At 48.0% G+C, this 20,329-nt stretch overlaps 1 protein-coding gene across 7 annotated transcripts in view; it reads left to right on the forward strand.

Annotated features, from left to right (window-relative positions):
- The window catches only part of GRIN2A (glutamate ionotropic receptor NMDA type subunit 2A), a 609,475-nt gene that overhangs the window by 550,000 nt on the left and 39,146 nt on the right, over positions 1–20,329 (forward strand). For all 7 annotated transcript variants that reach the window (XM_032327993.1, XM_032327998.1, XM_032327995.1 and 4 more), the window contains one exon: positions 1,989–2,149. In XM_032327993.1, the coding sequence (XP_032183884.1) occupies positions 1,989–2,149 (161 nt within the window). The remainder of the gene's footprint in view (positions 1–1,988; positions 2,150–20,329) is intronic.

Genomic DNA, 20,329 nt, shown 5'->3' on the forward strand with positions numbered 1-20,329 from the left:
TGTAAAGTCCTTGGCACATGGCTGGCCCCAAGCAAGTCCTCGGAGAGGGCTGGCCATTGTTATCTTCCTTTATAGATCCAGAATGTCATACGTCATGGAAAAATGAAGCTCAGGTTACTTTTTTGCCCATGTTAATAGTAAAAATAAAAAATAATAGTAACTATTTTCTTTTAAAGATTTTATGTATTTATTTGACAGAGAGCGTGAGCACAGGCAGATAGAGAGGCAGGCAGGGGCAGAGGGAGAAGCAGGCTCCCTGCTGAGCAAGAAGCTCAGCTTCTTGTGGGACTCGATCCCAGGAGGCTGGGATCATGACCCAAGCCAAAGGCAGCTGCTTAACCAACTGAGCCACCTAGGCGTCCCAATAGTAACTATTTTTGAGTGCTTAGTCTGTTGCAGGCAGTATTTTAATTACTTGACAAATTATAATAATTTTAGAACTTCCCGTTGACCCTACAAGGGAAGGACTGGTGTGTTTTCCACTCTAGGGACAGGAAACAAATGGGGACAGTGTGAAGTGCTTTATCCAAGGTCCCACCGTTCGTTAATGACAGAACCTGATTTTTTAACCTCTGAACTTGAGCTCACACTTGTACCTACTTCCCTGTGCTGGCGCGAGATTTTATTTCTGTGTCTGGGTCTCAGACCCAGGACTCTCGACTCCGACTCTGGTTGGGTTGCCCCAAACAGTGATGTCGTGAACAGATGGTATCAGTCAATCAGGGAAGAGAAGCAGAATATGGACATCCAACCTTTCTGGAGGCCTGAGAGCCAAGCAAGACGTGGGCATCACCGGGAGGCTAATGGTTAGGAGGAACTTCAGCTCCAGAAATGTTCACGGAGCCTGTCATCGTGCCTGGAAGAGATCAGGCCCCCAATAAGTCTTGGATGCATGCGTGTGTGAATGAATGGGTGAGTGGAGAAAGAGTGAATGGTAAACTTGTAGGGGAGGAAAGATAATTTTCCCTCTACCCTTGTAGGTTCTTGGCTGAGACTCCTCTGTAATAAAAGACAGATTGACAGGAGAAAAACAAACATAGGTTTAATAGCACAGATATCTTCTGTAGACATAGGACATGCCCAGGAAAACCGAGTACCTCCCTGAAGTGGCCCAAGCCTCCAGCTTGAGTGGCCCCTCCAGCTAACCACAAAAGAGCGATGCCGGAAGCCCGAGTGGGGTGGCCAGGGACGAGAGGTTGTCGGGAAAAGCACAGTTAAACACGGGTGGGGTTATCAGGCAGATTTAAGTTGGTGCCTTCAACACTGGTAAAGAGTTTCTACAGTTCAAATCCTCTTCCTTTTCCGGGCGCTGAGGGGAAGACCTCCCTCTAGGTAGAGCTTTCCCTTATCCGTGTAAACGCCTCTTACGGAAGGGTTAACTTCTCTCCAGAGCTTCTTTTGTGTCTGCTCTTTCTTAAAAATAGCCAGCCAAAGAAGCCAGCCTCTTATGCCAAGGACGCATATTTTGGGGTGATACGTTCCACGGCTCATCATTTCCTGGGGGAGGTGACGGCAATTGTCCGTGGGATTCGGAGAAGGGAGCGATTGGTGGGGAAAGCAGAAAAATTCACTAGAAGATAGAGAAACGAACCGAGTAAAGCAATACCTTCATTCTAGCCTACTTGGTGTCTCCTGAGTATGGCCCACGTGCCCACCACAAGGCTAGCTCTATAACGGGGTCAAAAAAGTCGATCCAACAGATGTCTCTAGCACACGCGGCCCGGCCCATTGCTGGGTACTGCTGGACAGGTGGGAACGAGAAAGATGCTGTTCCTGACCTCCTAGAGCTCACAGGCCAGCGGCAGGAGTGATTAAATAAAAAAGGAAGCCCACAGATTCTCTGGTTTTTTTTTTTCAGCCATCCTGTGCGGATGTTGTACATCATGCGTATGTTGAACTCTGACACGAGACAGAATGGTGGCTGACTTCTTCTCTCTCTGTCTCTGCCCTGTCTGTCTGTCTGTCTGTCTCCCTCTTTCTCTCTCCAGTTTCAGAGACCTCACGACTATTCCCCACCTTTCCGATTTGGCACGGTGCCTAACGGCAGTACTGAGAGAAACATTCGTAATAACTACCCCTACATGCATCAGTATATGACCAAATTCAATCAGAAGGGAGTCGAGGATGCCTTGGTCAGCTTGAAAACAGGGTAAGGATGGGATGGGTTGGTTTTTTTTTTTTTTTTTTTTTTCCTTTTTTCTTTTTTTTTTTCTCCCTCCGCAGGCCTACCAGCCCGTAAACCTCACAAGAAAATGACTCTCCTCCGTCTTGGTGTTTATTTGCCCTCAGCTCTGTATTTTCTGGAAAGCAGCTGCAGTTAAGATGAACCTCAGTGGAGGGCTGCTTTTGTGCACCTGATACGTATCAAGGGCTTCCCTCAGAGTTGTGTTAAGGAAAAGCAAAGCCGGGACGCTTTGAAATGCAGAGAGCCAGAGGGTTTTCTTAAAGCGATTAAGAGCTGGGGCCGACTCTGTGGGAGATTTCGGCCAAAGAGAACTGATCTGAAGAGTTTGTGAGCTTCATGACCCTGCTGAGAGGGACGGGCTATGGGTTCTTATCTGGTTTGGGGTAGGAGTTTTTGGGGGTGCAGCTTTGCGTGAAAGCCGATAGTATCGCATTGACAGAGAAGAGAAGAGACAAGGAGAGAAAAGCCGTGTGAACTCGTTCTCTCAAAAGCTACGGCTGAGGTTCCCGTCTACCTGTTGGCATCGTAGAGCCTTGCACGCTCGAGATAAGGAGCCGTCTAGAAAAGAGTTGAGGTTGCGAAGCTGGAGTGTGGCTCCCTCCCCCGGCTGCTGTTTCTCTGACTCGGGGCAGATGCCTCCTTGTTCCCAGCCTCATCTGTAAGATGAGACTCGTACCCGGAGCTTCAGAATGTCAGGGATGGGCGAAGTGTGTTTCTGGGAGGGTTCCACTCAAAACAAGTCTGTTTCTGATTGAAGTTCATTCATGAGGGCCAAAAACGGATTTCCGTGGGCCACGTGGCTGATGGGGATCCTCGAGCAGTGATCCGTGGCTGTCCTGAGCCCCCCTGGAGCTTGGTCTGCGGCCTCTTCCTCTCGGCCGTCCTGCAAGCCCACCGGGGCTGCTCCCTCGTGTCCTGGTGGGGCACACGAGCCCCGTCTGAACCCTCAAGCCTCATCCCTGCATGCTCTCCAGGAATTTGGGCTGGTGGCATTTTGTCTCTTCAGTCTCTGTGGAATCTCTTTAGTACCTCAGCAGGGACTTGAGAGGCCGAGCCTGTGACTTCGCCACATACCGCTCGCACTGGCTTGGGGTGATTTTTAAAAACATCGTATTCGAGCATAACACGAATGCAGAAAAGATACACATGTAGCGTAGAGGGCCTGAAGACTTGGCACAAACTGACCCTCCAGGTCCAATCATAAGACCTGGCCGGTTCCCAGAAAGCCCACCACCCCCTTGTCCAGGGGCCGGTCTCGCGTCTAAAGCTCTGGATGCTTTTGGCCTGCTGTTCTCACGTGTAAGTGAAATCACAGCGGGCGTTTTCTGTTCTGTCTTCTTTCAGCTGAGCAGGTCTGTTTGGGACATCCTTGTGTGTCGTCTACGGCCCGCCTTTTCATCGCTGCAGGGTGTTTCAGGATGGGGCCAGGCCCCAAGGCCATCCGGCTCTTCTCATCTTGGGGAACGTGGGGGTGGTGTCCCATCCGGGGCTCTGGCGAGGAGGGCTCCTAGGGGTGTTCTCCGCCAGCTCTGTCCCTGCACGAGGGGACATGTTGTTCTCAGTGTGGACCTGAGACAGGACTCGCCAAGCTACAGATGCGCGTATGTTCGATTTTACGAGATACCAGAAAATTCCGATGGCTTTCCGGCTGAGCCCCACGTATGGGTTTTGTTTGTTTCTTTTCTGCCGTGGTCTTTTCATCAACATACACTCTGGCTCGGGACAGGCGGCGAATGCAAACAGTGGTTAGAAACAGCGGGTGGAGCCTTGGCTCGCCCCCTCTCCATCCGTCTGTCTCCCAGCACACAAAATGCGTTGTTTTCTTTCTTTTCCCTTTTTTTTAAAAAAAAAGAAAAAAAACAATGTGAACAAAAAGGAACAGAGGAATGGAAACAGTTCCTGGTCATAAATTGTACAAATTGTTTTTGGGAAGCCATGTAATAATTCTGACATCCATCCCAGCAAACTTGGGCAGATGGCGGGTCTGCCCTATACGCAGTCTTCCGTGTGGGGGACGTTTTGTCCTGTTACATTAAGCTCAGAAACTAGAGCTAGAGGGGTAGGAGTCTTTTTTAAAGAAAGAACTCTGCAGATGCCTCCGTGGCTTAGTTGGTAAAGTGTCTGCCTTCAGCTCAGGTCATGATCCCAGAGTCCTGGGATCAGGACTCGCATTGGGCTCCCTGCTCAGCAGGGAGTCTGCTTCTCCCTCTGCTTCTCTCCCTGCTCGTGCTCTCTCTCTCTCTCAAATAAATAAAATCTTAAAAATAAATAAATAAATAAATAAAAGAATGAAAGAAAGAGCTCTGTGCACAGAAAGAGCAGGGTGAGGACATGGCCATGCTCTTTCCAGTAGGTTCCGTTTCGAGGGAGTTGAGGTTGGGAAAACCACTTTCTCCTTTAACGAGCTCTGCTTAGCTAACTATGTAAATTAATTAAATTAAATTTTGAACAGCGAGCACATTTACATAATTCAAAATCAAAAGGTGTTGTAGAAAAAGAGAAACAGGGAAGAACTTTCCTGCCACACTGTTTCTCTCCTATCTTGTACCCCCCACAGTGGCCACATTTCCTGAGTATCCTGTGTCCCTCCAGATCAGTCAGGGTGTAATTAAAAGCCTTCTGCAGTTCCTTTTTTTGAAAACATTCATTATTTTTTTTTTCTGTTGGTTTGTTGGTCTTTTTCTTCCTAATTTACAGATTGGAGAAATAAGTCCAGTTACCAATGGTGTTCCCACCTTTCTTATCTTTTGAGCTTCCAGATGGTGTTTGTTTTTCCATGCTGAGGTTTTGTTTTGTTTTGTTTTAACAGTCAGATTTATCAATCTTTGTTTAAGTCTTCTGGCTTCTGAGCCCTTCTGCCCTCCAAAGGCAGAAAGTTATTTTTCATGCTTGGACGCGATCTTGGGGGAGAGCATGAGCTGGGATTCGAACCCCTCGAGGGATGATGAGAGACGAGATGTCAACACAGAACCATCCCAAGATCCGACCAACTCCATGTGGGTCACGTCTGCTCCTCCTCCTCCAAGACGTCTGTCCTTCAAGTCATGTCATCTCTGTCGTCTTGCTTCTGAGCTCTGCCTTCTCACAGCTCATTTCCGTTTTACGTTTTTGTATTGTATGTGTTAGTCACCATACACTACATTATTAGGTTTTGATGTAGTGTTCCAAGATTCATTGTTTGCATATAACACCCAGTGCTCCATGTAATCTGTGCCCTCCTCAAGACCCATCACCAGGCTTGCCCATCCCCCAACCCCCTCTCCTCTAAAACCTTCAGTTTATTTCTCGGAGTCCATAGTCTCTCATGGTTCGTCTCCCCTTCTGATTCTCTCCCCTTCACTTTTCCTTTCCTTTTCCAAATGTCCTCTGTGCTATTCCTTATGTTCCACAAATAAGTGAAACCATATGGTAATTGACTTTCTCTGCTTGATTTATTTCACTCAGCATAATCTCCTCCGGTCCCATCCATGTCCGTGCAAATGGTGGGTATTCATCCTTTCTGATGGCTGAGTAATATTCCATTGTATATATGAACCACATCTTCTTTATTCATTCATCTGAAGGGCATCGTGGGTCTTTCCGTAGTTTAGCTATTGTGAACATTGCTACTGTGAACATTGGGGTACCTGTAGCCCTTCTTTTCACTACATCTGTATCTTTGGGGTAAATACCCAGTAGTGCAATTGTTGGATCATAGGGTAGCTCTACTTTTAGTTTTTTGAGGAATCTCCACACTGTTTTCCAAAGTGGCTGCACCAACTTGCATTCCCACCAATAGTCTAAGAGGGTTCCCCTTTCTCCATATCCTCTCCAACATTTGTTGTTCCCTGCCTTGTTAATTTCAGCCATTCTAACTGGTGTAGGGTGGTGTCTTAATGTGGTTTTGATTTTGATTTTCTTGATGGCTAATGATGATGAGCATTTTGACATGTGTCTGTCAATCATTTGTATGTCTTCATTGGACAACTGTCTCTTCGTTTCTTCTGCCCACTTTGATTTAATTATCTGTTTTCTGTGTGTTGAGTTTGAGAAGTTCTTTATAGGTCTTGGATGATCAGGCCTTTGTAGTATCATTTGCGGATATCTTCTCCCATTCTGTGGGTTGCCTCTTTGTTTTGTTGACCATTTCCTTTGCTGTGCAGAAACTTTGGATCTTGATGAAGTCCCCAAAGTTCATATTTGCTTTTGTTTCCTTCACCTTTGGAGACATGTCTTGAAAGAAGTTGCCATGGCTGATGTTGAAGAGGTGACTGCCTGTGTTCTTCTCTAGGATATGGATAGATTCCTGCCTCATATTGAGGTCTTTTATCCATTTCAAGTTTATCTTTGTGTGTGGTGTAAGAGAATGGTCGAGTTTCATTCTTCTACACATAGTTGTCCAATTTTCCCAGCACCATTTATTGAAGAGACTGTCTTTTTTCCATTGTACAGTTTTTCCTGCTTTGTCAAAGTATATTTGACCGTAGCATTGAGGGTCCATATCTGGACTCTGCTCTGTTCCACTGGTCTATGTGTCTCTTTTTGCACCAGCACCGTGCTGTCTTGATGATCATACAGCTTTGTAATAAAGTTTGAAATCAGGCAACATGATGCACCCAGCTTTGTCTTTCTCTTTCAACATTGCCTTAATTTGGGGTCTTTTCTGGTTCCATACAAAGTTTAGGATTGCTTTCTTCCGGCTCTTTGAAGAATGCCGATGGTATTTTGATTGGGATGCTGTTGAAAGTATAGATTGCTCTGGGAAGCAGAGACATTTTAACAATGTTTATTCTTCCAATCCATGAACATGGAATGTTTTCCGTCATTTTGTGTCATCTTCAGTTTCTTTCATGAGTGTTTCATAGTCCCTTGAGTATAGTTCCTTTTTACATTTTTCATCACAAAATAGGTCACTTTAGAATATGATGCATAGTAGAAAATAATTTCACAAGAGTAAATATCATGGGGATATACTGTTGAAGGAGTGATAACAACAAAATGAACTCCTCATGTACCCAGTACCCAGCTTTAAAAATACAGTCATTTCCCTCCTTTACCAGAGCAGCTCTGGAAGGTAGAGAGAGGAGGCCTATACACCCCTGAATTGTTAAACTTGAGGACATTCCCTTTATGAGGCCCCCGGACCCTAAAATCCAGCAATCCCTGTCTTAGAAATCCCAGAACATTTAGCTCAGTGGCTGGGTCCCACCTGGGTGCACAGAGGTCTGTGACATCTGCTGCTCTATGAAGACTTGGGTGTGTACCCCAGGGTCAGTGGATGTGGAGGCCCCTTTATGGAGCCTGGAAGGGCCTGGAACCCAAGAGAGGCCTTAGATTATGATCAAGAGTCCCAGGTTGGTTTCCATCTGGGTTCTATCATTAGCTAGCCATGACCTTGGGTCAGTCACATCATGTCTCTGAGTCTCAGTTCCCCAGCTAAAAAGCAAACACACTGAACCCTTTGGTCTCTGAAATGGTTCTGATGTTCTCTTATCTGTGTCGAACACTTGACCACTTCATTTAGAACTTTCCAGAGATACAAAATCCAGGCAAGCCGTGTACAGAAACATTGTTTCTCATGCGGAAAGAATGTAGAATAACTCTCCAAAGGTGCGGGGTCTCCAGGCCTTGCTAAGGAACCACCTCCACCTGAATCACATGGTCACTCGTTAGATGCAAGTTCCTGGGCTCAACACGGGACCTTCCCCCTAGTGCTGGGGAATGTGAGTCCACATTTTCACAAGCATCCTCTTGCTCCCGGTGATTTCCATACATGCTGAACTTTGAGAACCACCGTTCTAAAGGAGTTCGTTCCCTAAACACATTTTCTTGAGACAACACATAAGAAGTAGACCAGTCAATACAACCATGTAGCTTGTTTCTGGGATTCATAATTGTCCTAAGAGCATTAAGTTTAAGAGAGAAACTTGAAACCAAGTGCACTTTCATTGTTTCTTGAAATTGAAGATAAATGGAGAGGAACCATCCCAGAAATGATCAGGCCATTCAATGAGAAAACAAAGTTTGACGTGAGATCGTCGACAGAGATAGGACTTTTCAGGAACAAGTCTGTTGGGACCTGTGGGGCTCTCCTGGGCCAAAGTGGTTCATGACTGTGGCTTTCTAGACCAGGGTTTCTCAGGAATGTGGCCTGAGCCTCAGTCGGTGGGTGTGCTAATGAGAATGTGGGTTCCTGAGCCACCAGATCCTCAAACTCCAGGGCCAGAGGCCAGTGGAATCTTCAGGTGATTCTCAGGGGGCAGTAATCCACTTTTGAGAACATCTGATCTAGAAGACAGAGCCGAAGCTGAGATGAGTAGAGGCAGATTTAAATCTACAAATGGGGGTGCCTGGGTGGCTCAGTGGGTTAAAGCCTCTGCCTTCAGCTCAGGTCATGATCTCAGGGTCCTGGGATCGAACCCCACATCAGGCTCTCTGCTCAGCGGGGAGCCTGCTTCCCTCCCTCTCTCTCTGCCTGCGTCTCTGCCTACTTGTGATCTCTGTCTGTCAAATAAACAAATCAATCTTTAAAAAAAAAAATAAAATCTACAAATGTTCTGTCATCAGAAGCTGATGTTCTCCGATCAGTTTTGGCAAGTGGGCAAAAGTGCAAGCAAAGTGCTTATGCCAGATTTGAATTAAACAGTCAACATCCCCAGGACTCCTACGAGCCTCATATTCCAAGACACAGGGGGATGGTTTATGTTTAACTGATGTTCATGTACAGTTATTTGTATGTAAGTTTATGGAACGTCCTAAGTTCCTTCAGAAGCATCCACCTTTAGCCCTCGGGCTCTGGGTCCCCCAGCCCAATGGAGCTGGGAAACTGGGGGGCATCTGTCAGCTTCCCTAACATGGAGGAGTCAGAAGAACTGGGAGGGAGGGTTGCCTTGTGACCCTTAGCCATGTGCTACAAGGCTTGCATTGTCCTTGGGGTCTATAGGACAAACCCAGGGGAGCAATCACAGCTGCTTGCCTATGTCAGAACTGTGTTTGTGGTGCAAGGGGGTGCTGAACCCCTATTCCAGAGCACAGCGTCTGCATCTGGTGCCCCAGATACAGGTCGTCTGTGGTTTTTAAGAGGCTCCATAGTTGCATATGGGGAGGTGGCATTCCGCCTGGAGCAGATAGGACAGGGAAGAGGAAGGGGGTTTCGGGAGGAGGGCACAGAAGGAGCGGAGGCATGGAAGAAAGTCTGGGCATGTTCATTCAGTTGGAAGTGCCTTTGGGACCGTGTCCTCGTAGACCGTTCTCATCTCTGCATTGTTTGAAACCTAACAGTCTGTGAGATGGGCCCCCAGTGCTTCACGGGCATAATCTCATTTAATCCTCACGGCACTCTCTCTTTTTTAAAGATCTCTTTATTTGAGAGAGAGAGAGCACGCACAAGTGGGAGGGGCAGAGGGAGAGAGAAGCCCAAACAGACTCCACGCTGAGCACAGAAGCCAATGCAGGGCTCGATCCCATGACCCTAAGATCATGACCTGAGCTGAAATCTACAGTCAGACGCTCAGCCGACCGAGCCCCCCAGACGCCCCTCCTTGCGGCACTCTAAAGTGCTGGGTATCATGATTCTCTCTTTTAAGAGATGAAGAGCCTACACTTTAACTAAATTACTCAAAAGGTTATTTGACTACATTGTAGAATTATTAGGGATTATCAGTGTGTTTGGTTCCCCACTTGGCAATGCTAGCTAGGTGGTCGGGTGTAAGTGGTTAGAGCTCAAGGAAGAATTGGAGACTGAAATTATATATGTGTGTGTGTGTATGCATACTTAATACTGCATGTAATATGCATCTGCTGTATACTGTCTGTGTATCACCCAACTATCTGAGAGCTGACGAGGTCACGGCATCCTCAAAAGAAACTGGTCCAGAGATGCAGAGATGGCCAAGGCAGAAGTAGACGGGGAAGGCATAAGGATTGTCCCTGACGGTTAGCTGCTACGTAGAGCATGCTTTTTCCAGGATGCCTTGTGGGCAGGTTTCATTCACTGCATTTTATGGGGCAAGAAGAATCAAACCCAGAGGGTTCATTTTCCGCTGCTGAGTTCGAGTGCAGGCATAGACGTGAGGGTGTGATGACACCTTGTCCTGAGTGGGATAGCATCGTCTCCAGAGAAAATCAGATCCACCATGACCTGCTTTCTGAGAGCCACCCCCCACGCTGCAAATAAAGCTTAAAAGTAATTGCTAACACATCAGAGTGAGGGATTTTTTTCCCTTAAGAAAAAATCAGGAAAGGGCATGCAGTGTTTGGAGTGGATGTGTGTTCTGTGTGTGGTTGCAGTTATTTTTTTTTTAAAGATTTTTTTTTTTTATTTGACACAGAGACAGAGATCTCAAGTAGGCAGAGAGACAGGCAGAGCGAGAGGAGGAAGCAGGCTCCCCGCTGAGCAGAGAGCCCAATGCGGGGCTCGATCCCAGGACCCTGAGATCATGACCTGAGCCGAAGGCAGCGGCTTAACCCCCTGAGCCACCCAAGCGCCCTGCAAATTTTTCTTTTTAAACTTGATTAAAACTATACTAGTGGATTTTCAAAGCCAATCATAAAGCATCAAAAATAGGAAAGAATGGGGGGGGTTAAAATGGGGAACCCAGAGATGGAGACAGAAGGACAGAGAGAGAGAAAAAGGAGACAAAAATAAAGTACACCAAAATGTTATCAGAAATATTGCCAGATGATGAGACGGTCTCCTTTTTATGCTGGTATGTGTAACAAATGTGTTCTTTTTTTTTTTTTTTTAATAATCTTTTTTTTTTTTTAAAAGAATTTATTTATTATTTATTTGAAAGAGAGAGAGAAAACATGAGCATGGCGGGGAGAGAGAAAAAAGCAGAATCCTCAGCAGGGAGTCCAAGGTGGGGCTCTCTGACATCAGGACCTGAGCCGAAAGCAGACCCTTACCTGACTTAGCCACCCAGGTTGCCCCTGTAGCAGATGTTCTAGAACATGAGTACCACTTGCAATCCTCAGGAAAAAAAAAATTTTCTTCTGAACACCCCACTGCATTTCCTCCTGGGGCTTGCCCCATTTGTACAGTTTGCGTCCCGAATCGGGGTGCGTGCAGAATCCGTGCCTTGCTTTTCTCGGTTGAGCCTCTCTTATTTCGCTGGACTGTTTTCACATTTAACGACTGGGAGAGATTTCCCCGAGCGAGAGAAATATTAATTAATTTAACTGTCATTGCTCTGCATTTTCATTATCCTTGGGCTGGCACTGGAGCCCCTACAGGAAAGAGCTATTTTTCAAAAGCTTGCTGATACCATCTTCGTAGACCGATTTGTTGAGAACGCCGTCCTCCGCCATCTCTCAAACATCTGTGCCCTGAACAGCACTGCTTTCCTCCACTTTAAGGCATGTTTTTATCTGGTGGACAGCACAGTCCCTCTTAGCCACTTGGTGTTTTTTTTCCCTCGAGCTACGCCGAGCTTCAGAGCTCAGTGTAGCATCCTCTGTTAGCAGCTGTGGGGAGAGCGTATGTCCTGACTGTCTGCTTCCTGACTTTCCCTACGGCCGTAGCCTCGAGCCCACCTCTGAATTCCCTTAACTCAGACTGCTTTATCCGTATGTTTAAACCTCATTGTGTCGCAGTTGGAAAAAGCTATGTGAATTGCTTTGGGAATTAAGCGAGGTGTTTCTAACTAACAGATAACATTTATGGGGCGCTTACCTACATGCCAGGTAGTGTCCCAAATGTTGTGTCTGCATTATTTAAATCTCACAGCAACCCTAGGAGACAATGACTGTGATGATTTTCCCCATTAACAAAGGAAGAATCAGGCACGCAGAGAGTAGGTAGCTTGTCTGGGTCACATATGCTCTGGGGCCCCTTTTTTGAGCCACAAGTTAAAATACATGTGAACAAGTTAAAATACATATGAACAAGTTAAAATACATATGAACATATGAACATCCCCATCACACGGCCCAGTTAGTTGCTTTCTAATGGCCCACTAGTGTCCAAAACCCAGAACCAGTTTTATTCATACTTGAACCTTAAAATGCCTTTTGTTTCCCTTGAACATCTTAATGCTGTTTTCAAAGGGGGCGATATTTCTCTTTCCATTGAGAGGGGGAGAAGAAAGGAATCCACGGACCAAACCAACCCCCCAAAAAGGATGCATTTCTTATATCGGGGTACACATGGTTAGAACTTCCTCCCCGAGACCACAACGGGGCATGAGCTCCCTGGCCGATTCTCTCTACCCAGGGACTGCCTCTTCTTACCACCTGCTGGACTCACACCGAGACTTTGAATGTATGATCTCATTTCCTCCCGCTTTGACTCGGCCAGATAGGCCTTCTCTCCCATTTTACGGAAGAGCAAATTAAGGCTCACAGAGCAGAGGCAGCTTATCCAAAGGTTAAGTGAGTGGGCAGAGCTGGCGTTCAGACTTAACCCAACATCTCTTTCTACCCGTAAGTGCTAACTCTCTGCTTGTCCTGATGAGTGAACAGCTCTGGGAGAGTTGGACGTCTTTGTCCTGAGGCTGGGGGGCCGGACCACAGAGGCAGGGGCTGGTAAGCTTCAGAGCTGGCATCCAAGCAGCCTCCGGCACCCGTACGCCCTTAATCACTAGGCTGTATTCCTTCTCGTTGAAAAATAAATTCTCACTGTAAAAAACCACACATACAGAAACATAAGCCTCCCTTTGACCGTGACCCAGTCCCGAACCACCACTCCCGCCCCCCCCAACACACAGCCAGGTAGGCCCTGGTATCTGGTGTTACATGCCATTTCTCCCAGACCTCTGTTGGACACATTTGCATATATGTCTCTGTGCACACATAATTACCAGTACGATGCTGTCCGACTCGGAGCAGAATACCAGAGTTTGGTGTTCAATTAATAATACGCTGTGAATGGTCTTCAGTATCCGTCGGTGTGCTTTTGCCTTCATTCTCTCTGACCGCGGGGACGATTTCTTTCGTATATGTGCATCATGGTCGGTCTGACCATTTCCCTGTGTGGGCTGTGGGTCATGTGGCTGTGTTAGAAATCCAGACGGGTTCTCTGCGCAGATCTGCAAGTAGTTCCTCGGCACGATCGCAAGGAGTAGAGTTTCTGAGTCTGAGTATTTATATACCTTCTTGAACAGCGTTAGTCTTATTCAGCTGATGGACCGATTTAGTTATTTTCTGAGTAGACTCTTGGTACACAACGTGAACTTTGGAGGGAGAAATCAGTAGCCTCACATCCTGGTGATAATGACCAGCTGTGTGACCATTGGGAAATGAATAACCTCTCTGAGCTCTTCCCACATCTGTACAATCCTTGTCCCCTGGAATTAAACAAATTGACTTTACGGAAAGTACTTGGCACTGTATCTTGACACATGCTAGCTTTTTATCATATGTTGATTCTTTTTCCATTCTTTCTTTCATTTTCATGTTTTTTGGTCTCCAAGATGCCCCCATCCTTCAGTTCTGATGTGGGACAAGTTCAGCAGGATCATGGTCCTGTGCTCTCCTACCAGCAGTACAATGTGATGCTTTCAAGCTGCACATCCTGGGTTCAAATCCCTCTCTGCCAACGTCCAGCCGTGGGACCTTGGAGAAGTTAGTAAACCTCTTAGACCCCAGTTTTCCTATTTAAAAAAATGATTCTCATTTTGGCTCCTCTGCTTAGGAGAACGTTGTAGGGTTAAATGAGATATGCAGGGGAACAACATAGTGTCTGGCGCCAAGGGAACATTCGAGAAAAATCTGAACAAACATTTTTGAGCATTCTTTTTTTTTTTTTTTAGATTTTTATTTATTTATTTGACAGACAGATCACAAGTAGGCAGAGAGGCAGGCAGAGAGAAAGGAGGAAGCAGGCTCCCCTATGAGCAGAGAGCCTGATGTGGGACTCGATCCTAGAACCCTGGGATCATGACCTGAGGCGAAGGCAGAGGCTTACACTGAGCCACCCAGGCGCCCCTTGAGCATTCTTTATCATAGACCATGGAATCCTCAGTAGAATGGTTAGCATGATCCCAACCCTTGAAGAGTGTCATCTAGGGAACTCTGGAGAAAAGACTGATGTTCCAGGAGGGATCAGTACTTTCCCAATGTCTGAACGAGTTGTAGGGTGAAGGAAAATCGCATTTGCCTAGTGCCTAACAATTCACCAAATGCATAGCCGTTACTTCCTGCAGCCAGGGCACAGCCACGCAGGAGAGACTGTTTCCTTCCGGGCAGGTGGGGAAATCAAAGGTTATTGAGAGACACAGACTCATCCGACATTGGTAGAGATGAGTTTCCTTAATCTGAAAAAGTGAAGGACAGCGTTACACAAGCTACCAACTCTTTCGACGCGATTCGTTTGGGTCCAGTTTTAAACTTAACAGAAACAAAGCAGGGATTTGCTCTATTTTTTTTAAACTGTCTCTTACTTTTGAGGTTATGACTCCATAGGCAAAGGGTGCACGGTGTGTCCCATGTTTGCTTCCGTGTTCTCTCTCTCTCTCTCTCCATGAAGTCCATCTCCCCTTTCTTATTTCTTACTGTGTGTGTCCTTCTGACTCACCTTCCCCATCTCTCTTTCTGACTCCCTCTTTTCTCGTTCTTTCTCTCTGTCCTCCTGTTTTGCTTGGTGCCTGTTTCCATCCGTATCTCTGTCTCCCTTCTTCTCTGCCTTTCTCTGTCTCACTAAGAAGGTTCTCAGGGAAAAAAGAAATATTAACTATCGGTCTTTTTTTTTAAAGATTTTATTTATTTTTATTTATTTATTTATTTATTTATTTATTTATTTTTAAAGATTTTATTTATTTGTTAGAGTGAGCGAGAGAGAGCATAGGCAGACAGAGTGGAAGGCAGAGTCAGAGGGAGAAGCAGGCTCCCTGCGGAGCAAGGAGCCCGATGCGGGACTCGATCCCAGGACGCTGGGATCATGACCTGAGCCGAAGGCAGCTGCTTAACCAACTGAGCCACCCAGGCGTCCCTAAAGATTTTATTTGACAGAGATCACAAGTAGGCAGAGAGGCAGGCAGAGAGAAGGGGGGAGCAGGCGGGGCTCGATCCCCGGACCCCGAGATCATGACTGAGCCGAAAGCAGAGGCCCAGCCATTGGTCTTTTTAAACCCAGTTCACAGCGACTATTACCAGTGGACGTGATCGATGCAAATTAAACTGACAACAGTTAAAAGCACACAGGGTGAAACTGGTTATTGACTAAAAATCCCTAGGTGACCCCAGTCTTCCTCAGCCAGTTGGGGTCTCTACACCGTTCTGACCCAGGACAACGGAACGTGGTGGAAATAATAACCACGCAAGAAACTCCGAATGGCAGCAGCTATCAACTAGTAAATTTTGTTGTGGCCCCGACGCTGATCAGTGAGTCAGATCCTCATAAAATTCAAATACGAAGGAATCTGTCCCAGTGAACACGGTTTCCAAAAAATGCTGGACACTATTTAGGCCACGGGAGACATCGATTTAAGAATTAGCTTAGCTTAAGGGTGTTTGTGAAACAAAAACTAAAACCCCAAACGCATCCTTGTCCATGATTTTACAGCTGTGTCCACGAACTCGGAGTCCAAATGTGACTCCAGACCATTCTCCTACAGCCAGTCTTAGGCCATCCTGTGCTGGCGGCAGGTACGGTCTCTGCGCACGCTGTCCCCTCCCCAGGCGGGCACTTCCTAAGGTTGTCATGCCTCAGTGGTGCCCCTTATTGGGCCAGTGAATGTTCTCCACCCCTTAACAGCCTTGTACCTGGGGCCCTGGTGGCAGGACCACAGGGTCCCGGCTTCTGTGAGTGATGATGTCATACTTCCATCTTTACCCACCTAGCAGCCACCTCCCCAACCCCCTAGTCCCCGCGGGAGAGAGGTGTCAGTTCCCCGTCTTAAAGCTGAGAGAACCGAAACTCACAGAGGTCCCAGGACCGGGGCTCCTTCACAGAGCTGACAGAGTGACCCGAGCCCCCTCCAGGGTTGCCCCATCGTGCTGATTGGTTTAAATTGCTGGCTGAAGCCGTTCCCTTCTCCACAAGGCTCTGATGGGACCTCGAAAACTATGTTCACTTATCATCAAAAAGAGATTTAATTTTCATAACACTTTAGACCATAGACACTTTAGACCATAGACACTTTAGACACAAGCGTGCGCACGCACACACACACACACACACACGCACGCACGCACACATGCCCGTCCACACTCCAGTTTCATTAATTCATCAGAACAAGTCAGTGTCTTGTTAAAGGCTTCTTGAATGTTAATGAATGAATAATTAACTTTAACTATATAATTAGCCTTTAAATGTGCGGAGACCCCCCAGAGAGCATCTGAAAACATGCATAAGGAGATGATGAGCTAAAACCGGAAACTTTTGATTAGGAAATGTCAAGCTGCCCCAGGATACAAGTCCCTTTCCCGTGAAGGGGGCCATGCCTGGACTCCAGGCCCCGGCCGGCCCTCATGCAGGGCGATGGCTGGTTCACCCTCAGACTGCCTTGGGGTTGTGAGTGAACTTTCAGGCCATCACACAGGTACACGAGAGACCAACTGAAGTGACAGGGTCAGACCGACACTGGGGAAAGCTGGTGCAGCTCGTGAGAGCTGTCGAAAACTCCAGCAAAAAACCGCGGGGTTAACGTCGCATAGGGCGCCCGTGACTCTGATTCCTCCATCCCCCATACTTGGCTTCTCCGCACGTTTGCAGACAGATTTGATTTCCCCCTCTCCTGCTGAATTACTGTCGTTTTTAATCATTCGCTTTCCTTGAGGACTGCCTGTGACAGGTGGCAGGGAGTGTGATGGCACCCACGGCACCTCCACGGCGCCCGCCGGGGGCTGTAGGCAGGTCTTGTCCCTGGCACAGCACAGCAGGGCACGGCTCCCTTTCCGTCTCTGGTTCTGTCCCAGCCCTGAGGCAGGGGAGCTGAGGTGTCCTCTCATTTGTCATGGATGTTTGGAGAGGAGAGTCCCCCTTCTGTGGGGAGTGGAGGCAGAGAAGGGGGCCAGGTAGGCCCTCTGTCCCCATCACTGCTCTCACAACCCCTCCTTTGAGCCTCCCCTGGCCCGTGGGAGAAGCTTTCAGCCAGGGACAGCCATGGGACATGGGCAGGAGCTGGGAAGATGGGGACAAAGACAGTGTCCTCTTGAAAAGCAGGAGCAGGAAACTCAGAGCAGAGAAGCAGAACCGGCTTCCTTAACCTGGGAGCCCTGAGCTTCCAGCCGACTGCTGTGAGCTCCGAGGCTCCCTCTCCTGCAGGGCCCTCCTTTCATCCGGGGTGCTGCAAACCGGGGTGGGAGGGGCCGTCTATTTCCGCACTGCAGCCCGAAGCATCCCTGTCTCCCGCGAGCTCAGCTCCAGGCCCCTGGATGCCTGTGGTCTGCGTGGGACTTTCATTTCTCCTCCTTACCCTCCATCCTCAACAAGAAGCTATGGCTGTCTGTGCCTAAAGGTCTCTTGAAGGCAGGTGTAGGATGTGCTGGGGGGCAAGAGAAGGTCTCTGCAGGGGTGCCTCTGGACCGCCCAGGGCTGTGCACCTGTTGGGAAGGAGACAAACAAAGCTGAATGACCCATCAAAGCTCTTCAAACCCGGCGGCTCTGTTCTCATCCAGCCGCCTTCTTCCTTTTCACTGGGCTTGACTTAGAGCTGTAACCCCCAGTCTGAATTTCATAAGCGATAGACAGAGTTGCCTTTGTTTACTCCCATAAGCATCATGGACATCATGGTCACAGCGGTCATGTCTGTGGCCACTGGCATCAGACTGTGGAAGTCCAGATATAACAGTGACCCCTATAAGCTCGGTGGTAGCGTTGCGTCCCATGATCACTTGGTGACTCAGTTTCCTCATCTGGCGGTCGGGATGGCGGTGGCACAGCCAGTGGGATGAGATAATGGGTCACAGAGCATGCGTAGAACGTCGTGGCAAATGCCGTGAGCACTGCCATAAAATCTGAACTCAGCTGACCGCGTCCGTGTGTTTTGAGCATTTGTTTCGTGCCAGGCTTGTGCTCACGTCTTACTTATATAACTTCTCTTCACCCCCTCTGAGGGCAGAGATGCTCTGCCCCACTTTGCAGAGAGAAGACGGGGGCTCAGAAACACACGCTCCTTGCTCCAAGCCTTTGACCACAGAGCCCCCTGTTGAGGACACCAGGGCCCTCTGTGGAGGACATCAGCCAGTCTTAGTTTTTTCTTTAATGAGGGGGACATTGTTCTTTCATTTGAAAAGAGCAGGTAGATCTTTTGGAGTCAGAGCGCGAGGAGACCCAGAGCCCTACCCCCCACCCCACCCCCCGAGCCTTCCCCGCTGCTGTCCGCTTAAGGAGCCACTAGCCATGTGTGACCATTTATGTTAGAATCTAAATGAATGCGATGAAATAAAATTAAAACCTCAGTTCCCCATTTGCACTAGCCACATTTCAAGTGTGTGATAACCGTATTAGCATAGATATAGAGCATTTCTTCCAGAAAGCTCCGCGAGACAGAGTCTAGCAGTACAGAATTCGGAAGCCATACCGAGGACCTTCGGGCTGCCTCGTGGGGCCTCCTCTGCTCATAGACAACATAGGAAAATATTTATAATAACAATTGTATGTCTTTCTACTGGACCCTCATTTGGAAAGCACTGTGCAGACAAGCCATGTCTATCAGAGGGGGCTGTGTAAGCCCCAGGATGTTTCTGAACATGCACTTGGAGCTCTCTAGAATCATTGATGAGGGAGAGAAACCCCTATCCCATGGCCCCGAGGTTTTCCTTCATGAACTGTCCTCATTTTGGTTCTGATGCGGCCCCAAGACCAGAGTCAGCCCATGGAGGGCTGACCCACTAGTGGCGCTTCCTGGCCACCAGCCCACCCCAGGCACACCTGTGTAATTGCTTCACTCGTGTCTTTGGTGACGGCCTTCCAAGTTTGCAAACTTGGTTCCCGGAGAAAACTTGCTTTTTTCTTTTGGCTCATCTGGCTGTATCTCAGCTCAAGTGTATTTTGTCAGGAGATCCGGTAATGATGTGCAGAAATCTGCGCCTGGCCGTAGATACGGACGTAAGTCAGGGCTGGGCAGTGCTGGTGCCGTTGTGGGCGCAGGTTTAGAATTCCATCCCAGACATGCCTCCGTGGCTGGTGGGTTGACGGGAGAGGGAAAGGTCTTACCGCACGAATCCAAACCGATGGCCTGAAATTTAAATGGCTCTGTGCACGTGTTCGTGTGTATTAGTTTTATTTTTTTGAGGAATGAGGACAAGGGAGTGGAAAGATCTCTGTAAACCCAGACTCCCAGCATCTCCCTAGCAACGTGGATAGGTTGTGGTACTGATGTTGCAAGTACCTAAGCTTCAGACCATCCGTGCCCCGAAGTCTTTGGGAAACAAAGAGCCTCAGTTTCCCTGGGGATAGTCACAGAAGGTGACTGCTGGCTCGCGATATCCGAGTCGCACAGTTGGGTGAGATTCGCAGTGGGCCCGCGGTGATCACTTCATCTCCCAGATGACGACGAAGCTGCCATTCGAGAGAAGGAAGGGACTTTTCCCGAGGTCCCACCATCGTCCAGATCTAGAGTAGAAACCAGATCCCCTCTACCCGCTCCCCCAACTGCTCCTGCCACGCAGGCCCCGCCGTCATGCACAAACTGCTTTCGGCTCCCCATTCCGCATTTCCACGGCTCTCGGCGTTGCTGGCTGTCCAGAAGGCTGTTGTCAGTTCTGGTTTACCAGCACCATTCAGGAGGTTTCGTTTCCTTCCCCCTCCGCCTGGACGATCTGATCTCCTTTTAATACTCTCCCAGGATAACCCCAAGCCTCCAGGGCTCCGGCCTCGGGAGAAAGGCCGCAGAGGCTCTGTGTTGGTGAGATGGGCCTTGGAGTCTTGTCCCACCTCTCACCGTCACAGACACAAAAAATGAAAATGACGCATGTAGCCATAAACATTCCAAATAGTTTTGTTCCCATCGGGAGGCCTTCGGCAGCTGTCTCCGAAAGGATGCAACATTTTACCTCCTCTCCCTGCCACTTTTATTTTTCTTCGCTTCGCTGTTTTATGTGTTCTTGTTAAAGAAAGCAAAGCTGTAACGTTGAGAAAGTACCAGGACACTGAGTAATCTCCGTTTTAGCTTTCCTGCCTCCTTTAGGTCGTCCGCACCCTGTCCCTACCTAGCTCGGAGCCATCCATCCCCACGCGCCAGGATGATCACTTTAGCCTTTCGAAATAACTCTGGAGGTTGG

This window comes from Mustela erminea, chromosome 20, assembly GCF_009829155.1.
Source record: "Mustela erminea isolate mMusErm1 chromosome 20, mMusErm1.Pri, whole genome shotgun sequence".
NCBI lineage: Eukaryota > Metazoa > Chordata > Mammalia > Carnivora > Mustelidae > Mustela > Mustela erminea.